A 12,544-nucleotide genomic window follows, 5' to 3' on the forward strand; every position below is an offset into this window, starting at 1 on the left:
ATTACATTGGAAAGCTTGTATATATGTATATAACTCATGTTAAACAGAAAGCTTCACTCTATTTTGATTGGATGAACAGTTGTTTGAGACAGAGTAGTCTTACAGACCTGCTTTCAGAACTATGCTTACCCCTTTCAGATAAACTAATGCATTCAGAGTATGGTGCAGCACCAGAGCAGTGTTGCTTTTAAGTAGACTAAAGCACATAATTAATTACCCAGCTTTAATCTTTCAGGTGGGGGAAGAAAGGTAGCAGTAAAGCACACTAGTAGCACTGAAGTAAGAAAAGCTGTTCTTGTGCGAAGACTGTTTTGGGTGAGTTGTGCAGACAGGGTCAGGGACCACAGTGTGCAACATTGTGGTCCACGGGCAGTCATAGAATAGTTTGAGTTTGAAAGGACCTTAAGATCACCCAGTTCCAACCCCCTGCTATGGGCAGGGACACCTCCCACTAGATCAGGTTGCTCAAGGCCCTGTCCCTGATGCCAGATGACTAATGGAGCATCTGAAGCTTGTTTTGCAGGGGGCTCCCTGCATGAGGTGTAGACTTGCGATACCCCAGTTAGGCTGCAGCAGAGAAGTCTGTATGCAGATACTCTTGGTGCACATTGTGTGACGTGATATAGCATGGGGATGTGTGGTCTTCTCCAATTTGAGATGGAAATTAGGGGAGGGGGCAGTGATGACTGCTTTTTGTTCAATTGTGATGTTGCTTTTTCAGTTACTATGCGCTCTGGCAGAGAAAGCTTTATAAGTTGGGGTTTTGGTGTTTGGTTTTGGTTATTTTTTTGTTTGGTTTTGGTTGGTTGGTTTTGTTTTGTTGTTTTGTATTTTTTTTTAATTGTCAAAGTATTTGCCACTTCCCATCTGGAGAAGGAATTACTTCCTCCAAATGCACATTAAAAAAAGTAATGACTTGATATTACCTGTGAATTTTACGGAATGGTTTGAGAAGATGTTAAACTTGACGGCTTTCTAACCGTGTCATCTGGCTCCTAGTGGATGATCTTTTCTGGTATAGATGGGGTGGTTTGGCTCTCTGGCTCTCAGAACTGGCAGGGAAGCTAAATGAGTGAGCTGGTGTGTTGGGTATCTTTCCAATTCAATGTGGTGTTAAAGCTTGCTTTTTCAGAAACTTTGTGGTTTTATTCAATGAAATAAAGGTCTTTGTTAAAAACAGCCATCATGATTCATACCCAATGGCTGTTCTTTTACAGCATCTTGTTATTAATGAAGGCCACTAGTAGATGTTTGGAGATAAGGATAACTTTATGACTGGAGGGAACATTTTGGTGGCATTTTCACTGGTTTTGGCCATTTGAGGTTTAAGGACTTAGTAGGTTGGAGGATACTCCTAAATTACTGTGTTCAATAGCCCCTGACAGGGATTTTATCTTATGTAATTATTTAATGGTTGTGAATGTCCCTCCCACAATAGTCAGTAACTCTTTAAAGTAGACTGCTCCCTGTAGTCTTCATTATCCTTCAAGAAAAGGACCAAGCCTTGTTCCACTGCATATGTGAGTACTTGCTGCAGAGTGGCTAGTGGACTCCTATGTAAGCTTTATTAATTTAATTTACATGACACAAGGATTTAACAGCAGCACAATGTGTAGCATCTTGCTCAGTGTGCCAATCCTCTTCTTTTATGTGCAGACCTATTCTTGTCTTGTGTGCTTAAAAGCAAACAAACTCAGAAAACAACCATAAGTGATCAGAGAAAACTGGTGTTACATGGGGGCAGAGAGGAGAAAAGAGAATGGGGAATATATGCCCTGACTTGGATAGGATTTTTTTCTGGATTCTTTCCAGTCTAGTGAATGACTTGATACAATGCAGGACAGCCACTCGTAGTTCTTTTGTCTTGACTTCTACCTTCTGGAGCAGGTGTGGGAGAGAAAAAAACAGACTAAACTTGCCTCTGTCAAGTACCAATGTCTTTTTCCAAATCAGGGTGGAATGGATGGAGATGAACACTTGGTATCTGAAACCGTCTTAAGTTAACTTAGACTTACAAGCTTTGCAGCCTCTACATCTGTTCCCACTTTTGTGTTTAATAAAGGCAGAGTGGAGTTGTCAGCTTGTTTATAATGTGATGCTCAGGTATACAAAGAAAAGCCCACTAGTCCCTGAAATGCTGCTTGCTCAGGAGTTCATTAATGCCATTAGAAGTTGAGTTCTATTTTTGGAATATTCCTCGAATCCAGGCACTTCCGCATTTTCTCCTAATGTCTTAAAGGACAAACTAAAACTGTGCTACAGGCCTTCAGAGCATCAGAATTTTTAAGGCTTTCATAAATGTAATATGAGAAAGCTCTTCTAAAAGATGTTCTGTAGAGGAAAGATTTGAGACTATGAGTATTCCTTGATCTGGGTGTTCCATGCTTTAGTTTGTCATACTAATGTAAAGACCATGCAAAACAGTTTTAAACTTTAAAGGCTTTTCTCCCTCTTCTGGCATGCAATAAGATGAATGCACCAATTATGAGCACATCTGTACTATAGCTGTCATCCATACATGAAAAGTTTTAAAAATGCCTTGCCCTGTGGAAATGGTCTAATGGTTTGGGTTCTGTTTTTTTTTTTTCTTTAAGTATAATTGCATATTGTGAAATAAATGGATCTATTTGTTTACAAAGAACCCAACACAGGCAGGTAATGTTAGCATAAACAGACATCCTGTAGGATGAACAATTGGGTTCAGCAACTAGGGCGTGATGCATCTTTTCCCTTACCCTGATGGCTAGGGCAATTATGGGTAGGACTTTAAACAGCCATCAACAGTGAGGGAATTGTTTTTGGAGCAGGGACCAGTCTCTGATCTCTCATTTATGTATCTTTAAGTGATCGATATAGGAAAGCTATGAGTTAAGGAATTATTTTGCCCAGATAACTTGAGACATCTGGTCCTCTGTAGTCTTACAGTCAGTAAAGGAATATTGGATGAAATGCTGTTTACTCTCTAAGTGTTAATATGCTCTTGTTATCATTCCATCTGCAAGCTATTCATATTTTACATAAAGTACATGGTGTGTGGTAGAAATTAACATGCCTAGAATTACTTATCAGAAAGTTAGTGTTTATGTAATTGCCTGCTCCTAAAATAACCAAAGCACAGAAGATGGAGGGGTACAATACTTGTAAGTCATTTTGTACAATACTGTTAATGCTCATCCTGCATTAACTTCCTCCAATGGGACAGACAATGGCTTATCTTGGTTCAACAAGATCTTCCTGTTTGGGGGTTGGTTTGTTTCCCCCTTTTTCTTTTTAAAAAATGTAGTTTTGTCGTCTAAATATTTTATGTAAAGTAAACTTACATAAGTATATAAAAGGCTTGATACTAAGGCCAAAAGGGAACAGCTTTAATATTCTTCCATTGACACAGTCTGTTTTGAAGCAATGATGAGACTGAGACCATAATGAGAACTTCTTATTACTATGCAAATCAATTTCTCTGGTAAATGTTAGTATCCTGACCCTCAAACTTCTGTGTGGGTATCTGGTGCATTCTTGAAATCAAAATAACTTGCTGCCTGTGGACTCATTACTGTAATGTTAACAAGGCATCTGATCTGAGGGCTGCAGTCCTGAAAGAGCTGGTGTTTAACATCTAGGTGCTCCTCCAAGTGTCATCATAGACAGATTACAGTAATTCCCCCATAGGAACTGTGGTGCCGTTTGAATCCTAGGGGGCTGGCACTTGGGGTGAATACTGGATTACAGTTCACTCCATCACCTGTGGAGTGATGCTCAGCAAGTCCTGCCGGTTAGGCTTACCTGAGCTGCACGTCTGAAGCAAAATGGCTCCACCAGGACCCCTTCAGCCTTCTAGATGATACTTGGGGATGTTAATTAGTTGCTGAAGACAAATGTCTTTATCAGAAGTACTGATAGTTGAGTTGTCATGAAAAGCTGACTTTGTGTATAGGATAAGGAAAACCACAGCCAGCTGTTCCCGCTGCACAGTACTCCTCACAGGATTAGGTGAGTGCCAGTGTGATGAAAAAAATGGCATTTCCAGACTTGTTTCACACAAGGCCAGTTTCATGTAAGTGAGCAAATTCCCCTCCTTGTATGAGTGACCAAATGCTGCTTTATAACCAGGCTCCCTTTCTTAAATGCTTGCAAATCTGTCTCCAGACTGGTAGTAGCTTTGCACCTTTCAATATTGAAGATCTTTTTATCTAGATATGACTAAAGTGCTACTGGAAGAGCACAGATGCCTAAACCTTTGCTCTTTTCAAACTAACAGTGGAACGTTGCCTTTTTTATTCCTTTGGGAGATGTGAGCCTGCTTTGCAGGCCAAAGATGCAGTGGGGCTCTTTGTCACACATCGAGATTAACTGGGATAGTTTCAGACAAGGTGTCTAAGTTTCAGTCGCATTTGGGTAGTAGAGTCCAGATTGAAATGTCTTTGGTCTAGGAATCTTGGCCTTGAAATTTTTCATGTTGGGACTTTATTCTATTCTGCATAGACATGTGAGACGAAACCGTATTGAGAATAGACTTGTTGAAGAAGACAATGTGACAAATATGGAGAGGGAGTATTGAGAATAATGCTTGTAAGCTTGTGTTGTTAAAGGCCAGCAGTACACATGGCTTGATGGTTTAGTCCACAGGCTTACCTTTAAATATGCACAGAACATTTTATGATACTCAAATTCAGCAGGATGTTGATGTTCAGAAGACCTGAGTCTGCAGCCCCAAAGCTTAATTGCCCTTGAAAACGCATCCTCGCTTCTTGTGTATAGAAATGATAAAATCATGTCAGGAAAGGTTCATCATTTGTGTACACATGGATTAGAGCAAGGTCCGCCTTCAGTTCTCTATTAATAAAACATTTCTTACTCTTTCATTTTTTAGTTCAATTTGTAAGTGATCCAGAGCAAGTACTTGCATGTGTGCTGCTGTCTCACACTTAGTGCATTTCAGAGACTATACTTCTGTGGTGCAAATATGTTGGATACAAGTGGTGTCTCCTGATAAGCTGGCTTCTTGCAGGAGTTATAAATATGATTTATCATGGTTTTTATTTTAAATACTGGATTACATTCTGAGCACAGAAACAGACTAAAAGCAGCTTTTAGTATTTTCTGTGTGAGTTGTCATTCTGATTTGTGTGCTTTAAATGGATGTTTTGCTTTGTGGGGCACAATCAGGATTACCTCTTTACTGCTGCCTTAAAGAGCTTTATTTTGGTAGCCTTGGACATGTCTAGTCTTAGTCTTAACAAGTGATCCTTCATAGAAGTCAGATCCTGATCATAGAACAGGTGGCAGAAAAGAGTTGATAAATGGCATCGTATTGGTGGATGTATGAGCTGAATTTGAGCCTTTCCTCATATAGTTTCTCAAGTTGGTCTAGCTGATTTATTAAAAGGCATATAATGGGGATTGCTGGCTTTAAAGTAATGAAGTTCATTATGGACTCCAGCAAGGAAAAGATTATCTGAATTTTGGATTCTGTGCTGAAGCTGGCAAAGCTCTGTGCAAAACTGAAAGCCCACAGAAGTGGGGTAACAGCCTTTGTCTTTGTTCTGCTGTAGTAAACCAGAGGAAGCATTGGCTTCAAAGGAAAAAAGAAATAGTGCAAAAGTTGTTAGAACTCGCTCTGTGCCTGGCTGCCCAATTTGACATTCCAGTCCCTGCACCTGCAGGGTGGTCGGTGCAGACCCTTGCCAGGAAGCATCTTCTGTAATTTTTTTTTTTTGTAGGAATTGCATTCCTATGTTTAGCTCTATGTATAAGTAATCAATAGTATTAAATGGTTGCTTATGGTTCAGATGCTGATGTGCCTTTTGTGTTTTAGAGAGCTTTATGGTTTTAGAGCTCTTTGGGGAGAATGCTGTTCTTGCCTGCCTTTTAATGCTGATTTTTCCACAGTACTCTTACAGACTTTCTTTGGTCTTCTTTCTCTGTCCTTCTGTTTTGCTTTGAGAGGTGGCAGTGTAGGCAATACTTGTAGTGCTCATATTTTAAGAGAATGTAGGGTGGGTGCACTGTTTCGTCCTTCCTCCTTCCTGCCTGTCCTTCCTCCTTCCTGCCTGTCCTTCCTCCTTCCTGCCTGTCCTTCCTCCACAACCTGTGATTGCACTAGGAACTGCGGTGACTGCTTTCATTCTGCCAACAGGTTATATTTGCCTGTTTTAAGTCCTGAGCTTTCAAAGGTTAGCCGGCACATGATGCTGTATCAGTAAGTAAAAGCTTTTCAAGTTTTTTCCTCCAAATCGCAATTTAGTAAGTATTGGCTGGCATGGCCATCTTTCACATGTACTCACCAGGATATCTTCATTCCCTAAGGTAGCAAGATGCGCGTGGGCTGTCTCTGGGCTAATATTAGTGATGTCTGTTGCTTGAGGAAAGCTCTGAGGGATGAGAGACATGGCACTACAGCTGTCCTTCAGGCAGGAAATGTTCCCAGCTGCCTACGAGGGGCATAAAGGTATGTTCTAGAGCTGCTTTGGAGAGGCTACAATGGAAGCAAGGAAAAGGCATGGTGGAGGAAAACCTCTACATTTTTTCTAGTTCCAGTAAAATACAACAAACTTTTTACAAGTAGGGGGGATATGTTTGAGAATTCCTTCAAGGTGTGAGTTTCTCCTCTTGACTATTTAGCATGTTTTTCTGATCAGATACTGTTGTCAGCTGTGGGCTATCTATCTCCTAGGGAAAACAATGCTGGTGTGAAGGGCAGAAATAGGCAGGAAGAAATGTCAAGGATAAATGTAGGAGGAGTGCTGGTCTCTAGTTGTCTTGTGCCCCACGCATATTTGTTTAATAAAGTGGAATCTGAGGGGCTTTGATCAATCAGATCATTCAGTTAATTTTGAGTAAATATTGCATGCTGTCGTTTGATCATTCACCACACAACAACGCTAGTCTGCTACCATGCTTCATGGGTGTGAGGTTGTAAATGCAGCTATTGATACTTGGCACTTAAATCTGGCAGTGACTTGATAATGAATTTGGAATGTGTGAAAATGTAATTGCTGGTGTGTCATGTGTTCTGTTGGAATAAATGTTAAGAGTACCTATCAGTTTTAACTTGGGAAGTGTTGAAAGGGTGGGAATGAAAAAGGTGTTTGTGTGCCCAGAATTGGAGACACCAGTACTTATTACTCAAGTTGTGCTAGGTCACAGCATCACGGAATGTTTTGGGTTGGAAGGAACCTTGAAGGTCTTAAAGATCACCTAGTTCCAACCCCTCACCATGGGCAGGGATACCTTCCACTAGACCAGGTTGTTCAAGGCCCTGTACAGCCTGGCCTAAACATGAAGTAAAGGAGCAGAGGAGTGGCTGGACAAGTCCGTAAGTCTTGAGCTTGTCTTTTTTTATTGTGATAGTGCTTGTGAAACTGGAGTTACTGGAGTGGAGATAATAACTTTCCCCCTTTTTTTTTCTTTTTTTTTTTTTTTCAGCTGAAACAGGTGCAAGCTTTCAGTTGCATTGTCCATAAACTAACTTCTTTCTCTCTTCATTTGCAGTTACATTGTCTCACATCACACAGCTGGTTCTGAGTCACAACAAGCTTACAAGTAAGTATACTCCTGGTTTTGGACTTCATTACAGTCAGTTGAGCAACAATGAAAATGGGGTATTGCTAGTCTGATTTATTTTAATACATCACAGTGTCACTGTTAAAGTGCTTCTTGATGAAGCACTTTATTAAAATCAAAGAGTTTGAGCTTGTGACTTAGCAGCAATGTTCAGCATGTCTTTCCAACTTCAGTAAAGCTCTGCCACATACTGGAAGATCTGTAATCCTCAGTTTTGTTGCCAGTTCAGCCCAAAATCTTTAACTGTATCAGAAATTATGCAGTTTGCATTTTAGTAGATGTGTGGTTAATTTGACTGAAGCAGGTGAAAATAAACTACAACTCGACTACATTAGATCTATAACCAAGCATGCGAGCAAGACCAACTGAATGCGAGCTTCAGATGTGAAAGTCAAGCAGTCTGCTTCTGTCAAAACAAAATCTTCTGAGTGTAAGTTGTCTTGCTTGTGCTGTGCACACCACCTACAGTTATTACCTTGGATCCTGCTTCTCATAGTAAAGAAGCCCTTAAGTGTGGCGCTGATGAATAACATGTCATGAGAACACAAATCTTTACAAATCGATATGAGTTTAAAAAACTCAACAAACCCCCAAACAAACCAACCAATAAAACCCAACCTACTGAACTCTACTTGCCACACAAGCAGTAAAGATAGTATGTGTAATTTAAAACATATGTATTAATGTGAAAATCTTGCTTAAGGTTCTGAGCATTTGCATAGGATTAAGCATGAGGGGGGAAAAAAGAATATTTTTAGATTTTAGCACATAAACACTTCTCTGGATGCAGTTTATTGGGTACTAATGTGTAGCTTAAATGGTTTGTAGTAGCAGTAGTAAGTGAATAAAAATATGCTTATTATGTGAGTGGCTGTGAGAAGTATGAATTAGTTATCCTAGGCCCTGCTTCTGATTATATAGTGTCCTATAGGCTGGCATCTTGCTATTCTGTTTTTATCCCTGTTGAAGTTTTTTCAAATAAATCTCTATCTATTTATAAATTTGACTAGCAATTTCCAGGCATCTAATGTGTACATGATGACTGAGCAAATCCAGGCAGGGAAATCTGTAAACATTGCTATCAAACACACAGCTCTACCCCTGGTTTAGAAGATAGTGAAGTTATAAATAGCTTGAAGCTGAGAGAATGTTTTGGGAGAGCATTATGTTAAACTTGCTTTGGGCATATTGCTGCCTGACATCTGTTGTCAGCCCCTGGTGGAGTTAGGCTATGGGGCCACCCAGCTGGTGGCTTTTGTGTTCCCCTAGGTCACTGCAGGGAGGGACCTTTCTCTGAACTTGAGCTGCTTCAGAGCTAGGCAGTTAGTTGTATGCAGCCACTTTAGCTTTCTGCGCAGCTTCTGAAGGGTTGCAGCTTGTTCTGCACACCTCCATCTAATGCCTGTCATCAGACAACTCATCCACAGATGGGTACCTGGTGCTGCAAGGCAGAACTTTGGTGCTGATCATTTGCTCTGATATGTTCTGTCTGAATGGCTGCTTAGTTGGCACAAGGATGAAACAAGTTGTAAGCAATACTCTTGGTAAACTTGACTGTTTTTTCTCTTGGATCTGTAAAAATTCTACTACTTTTGAAAACTAACAGACTTACAAGGACTTAATCATCTTTTCTGCATGACACCTTACGAGTCTTATACATAGCTAAGAGTTCAGCTGAACACGTGACTGGCTGGGCAAATAGCAGGCATCTACCTTGCTTTGAGGAAGAGAAGAGAGGCTGAAACTCCCTCAAGACTTGAACTGTGGTGAATTTAGCTGTCTGAGAACTGAGCCTGGGGAGGGTGACATGCTTTAGCAGGAGCACCAGAATTAAAAGCTAAGTAACTAACCTGTGTCCTAGCTAAATAGCTAGTGTTCTAGCTATGAGTCTTAGCTGTAGACCTGACTGGGGAGGGGTAAAGATATGATCGTAAGAAGTGTCCCGGAAGAATGTGTTCAGGTTGTCTTTATTCAAGAAAAATCTAGAGTACACTCTTTGTTTAAAGCAGTTTCAGTTTTCAGAATACCAGTTTAAGGATTGCCATTACTGTAAGTTGGGTTACATTAAATCTTAACTTTTAATTCCTGCTTTCTTTTAAAGTAGTCCTTAGATCAGCAGGCTGCAAGTGTATCTGTTCTCTTAGCCACAGGATTCTGTCAGCCCTTCTAATTGCTATGTTTGGGTTTCTTTTATGGGAAGGTAAAACCCCTGCTTCTCTTGAGAAGTAACTCACCAAGTCTGAATCTTACTATTCTTTCACAAATTGATGTAGACATTTCAATAGACAACACACATTTTTAAAAGGCTAAATTTCAAGTTCATATTCTCGTATTTGACACTGTTGACCTAATCTTTTAAGCTATGTAATTAGTTGTCTTAGCAGATTGTTCTTAAAATGGCTAGGAAGCTGGTGGCAGTGACACTTGACATGCTACACTAAGGTCATATTAGCATCTTCTGCTAGTTTTCTGCCATTTAAATGAGTGTTCTGCTTGCTTTTTTCCCCCTGCTGTTTAGAGTAAATATGTCTATCTGAAAGAATAAATACATGTAACACTGGATATGCATATTTTCATGTAACTATAGTTCATTTTTTTGCCAGCAAACTCTAGTAAAAGTAAGTAAAGTTACATGAGTGAGTATAAGGACCACACTATTAACTCCATCATACTTTGAATATTTTTGTGGCACAGCTGTTGTTAACATTTTTAGTATGCTATTCATACTGCTGGTGCTTGTGCATTTACATGTTTAAATCATTCCTTATCAGAAATGCTCAATTCTGCATTGATTTTTCTGGTGAACTGGATGGATTTTTTTTCAGCTCTCTGGTGCTCTGCTAATGGAGGCGTCTTAAACTGGCTGCTTCTGCACTAAGTAACTTCTGAAACAGCTTGGTTTGTCTTCAGCTGCTCAGTGAGAATTTTTGCTGCAAAATCAGAAGCTAAACTCTAGGTGAAGCTAAATAGCTGTAATATGCAGTTTTCTGAGCCACTTGCTGTGATTCCATGTTGGGGTCTCTTGTGACAATACATTTGAAGTAGAGGGAGGAAGTGTGTATTTGGGTTTTTTCTTAATGTTGATACATGGGCCATTGTCCCCATATGTTGTACTGGGAGCTTTTTGTTCCACCATTTAGTGTCTTAAAGTGTTTTTATGCAATATACAGGTGAGAAGCAAACATAAGACAGTCATGCTTATGCTACTGGCCTGCATAGATTGTCTGGTCCTAACCTAGGTGTCTTTTGGACCTGTTGTCTAACATCAAAATAAATGAAGTCATGACAAATGTTCCTCAAATTTGTGGAAATTTCATGTCCTAGTATAGTCGTTACTAATGTCCTTACTGGGTATGCTGATGACATTTGATAATTAAAATCCATATTTGATAATTAAAATCATGAATAGGAAGTGTGCTTGAAGAGCATTCAGAAACTCAGGTTAGCTGTAATTCAGCCTGGGAGTGCACAGAAGGGAAGGTGTGACTGGAAGGCAGGCTGGGATGTCGAAAGTTACTTCAGCATTGACAGCAGGTACAAGTGCTGGTCATCAGAATGCGGACAACTTGATGTGGTTTATTTTCACTTATTTTGGGGGATAAGCGGTCAGTTTTTGATGACTTGTAACTTCTGTAACAGTTATTTGACTTACTTGCCTGAGATGATTAGTTGGTGTTGTAATGATCTGGGGATCCTATTTGGAGATTCTAGCTTTTGTGTCATTACCTGGTCATACCTGGAGTGTTTCTGTTGCCGGGGAAATACCGGTATTGTGTGCTTTGTCCATTAGAGGTCACTGTTTAAATATCTTTCGCAATTTCTTCCCTGAGAAGATGCCTATGCTCCTGGTAGCGAGCAATTCAGCCTGCCTGGGAGGAGCAGCATCGTTTTTGCGGTTCTCCTCCGTCTCCTTAACCTCAGGTGATCCTGTGGTCGCCAGCTTCACAATATTCTTGCCCTGCCTTGAAATGATCTCAAAAGTTGTCTGCTGTTCATAGCTCAGTGCTGATGATTTTTCTATCATTCTGCTCTCATGCTTGGATTCCTTGCCCAATATTAGCAAATGTCTGAATGATGAGAGATGAGGAACAATTTTATTTTTTTTTCTTAAGCCTCCTCTGTATTACCTGATCTTGTGTTCACTGTCTTCCTCTCCTTTGAGCTTCTGTCCTATACCGTCCTCTGCTCTCTTCATGGCTGCTTCCTTAATTCTCAAGTGTAAGCCTTTACTTCTTTAGTCCTTTCCTTTTTGTGAGATAAACCCTTAGGTTTCTTGCTGCTGCTTCCCATTTCCGTGCCTGATTTAGTTTGAGTTCACTTTCTTACCCTGTCAGAATAACTGTTTCTCATCGATCATGTTCTTTGACAGCCATGTTGTCACCCTTTATTATTCTTGTGCATTTGCCTTTTTCCAGTGGAGCAGTTCAAAAGTTTTCTCCCCTTTTCCTGCTCACACAGCTTACTGCTTCTTTGCTCTACCATTTCCTTCGAAATTGTCTTGCTCTCCATGTGACCAACACAGAAGCTTATCCCTTCATTGCTGTTAACCCTCCCGATTGTGTCCTTGATCTTACTTAACAGTAAATGCTGCTAAAATCCCTTGGTGTCATTTTTATATGAGGGCATGTCCCTTTTAAGACGCCTTTCTGTCTGCATAGTGTGTACCTAGATGTGTTGGAGGTAGTCCAAAGACAGGTAGCCACACTGCATGTGTCCTGAATTGCTTCCCAGTCTATCTGCTTTGTCTTCTTCAGACCGCTGAAATGTGTTATGGTAGCTCCCACTGGTATTGTCTGACACTTTGCATTTTGCCTGGTTATTTATATAGCAAACTTGCTGACTTCTGGAGGGAACTAGATGCCTGTGTACTTTTTACTCTTTATTGCTTCTTTTAGTCTCCTCTGCTTTGCTTCTGCCTCTGCTTCCTTCTGGTAGGTCATTCCATGCTGTTGTACTGACATGACAGACCCCAAAATGGTACAAG

The 12,544-nt window shown here is 40.3% G+C and overlaps 2 protein-coding genes across 4 annotated transcripts in view; both read left to right on the forward strand.

The window, feature by feature from the left end:
• The window catches only part of CUBN (cubilin), a 398,149-nt gene that overhangs the window by 150,234 nt on the left and 235,371 nt on the right, over positions 1 to 12,544 (forward strand). The gene's annotated exons all lie outside the window — the stretch shown is intronic.
• The window catches only part of RSU1 (Ras suppressor protein 1), a 107,758-nt gene that overhangs the window by 5,821 nt on the left and 89,393 nt on the right, over positions 1 to 12,544 (forward strand). For all 3 annotated transcript variants that reach the window (XM_061468370.1, XM_061468368.1, XM_061468369.1), the window contains one exon: positions 7,489 to 7,539. In XM_061468370.1, the coding sequence (XP_061324354.1) occupies positions 7,489 to 7,539 (51 nt within the window). The remainder of the gene's footprint in view (positions 1 to 7,488; positions 7,540 to 12,544) is intronic.

Source organism: Pezoporus flaviventris, unplaced genomic scaffold, assembly GCF_033815535.1.
Source record: "Pezoporus flaviventris isolate CSIRO_AGI_PZ_B2104156 unplaced genomic scaffold, CSIRO_AGI_Pfla_v1 ptg000047l, whole genome shotgun sequence".
NCBI lineage: Eukaryota > Metazoa > Chordata > Aves > Psittaciformes > Psittacidae > Pezoporus > Pezoporus flaviventris.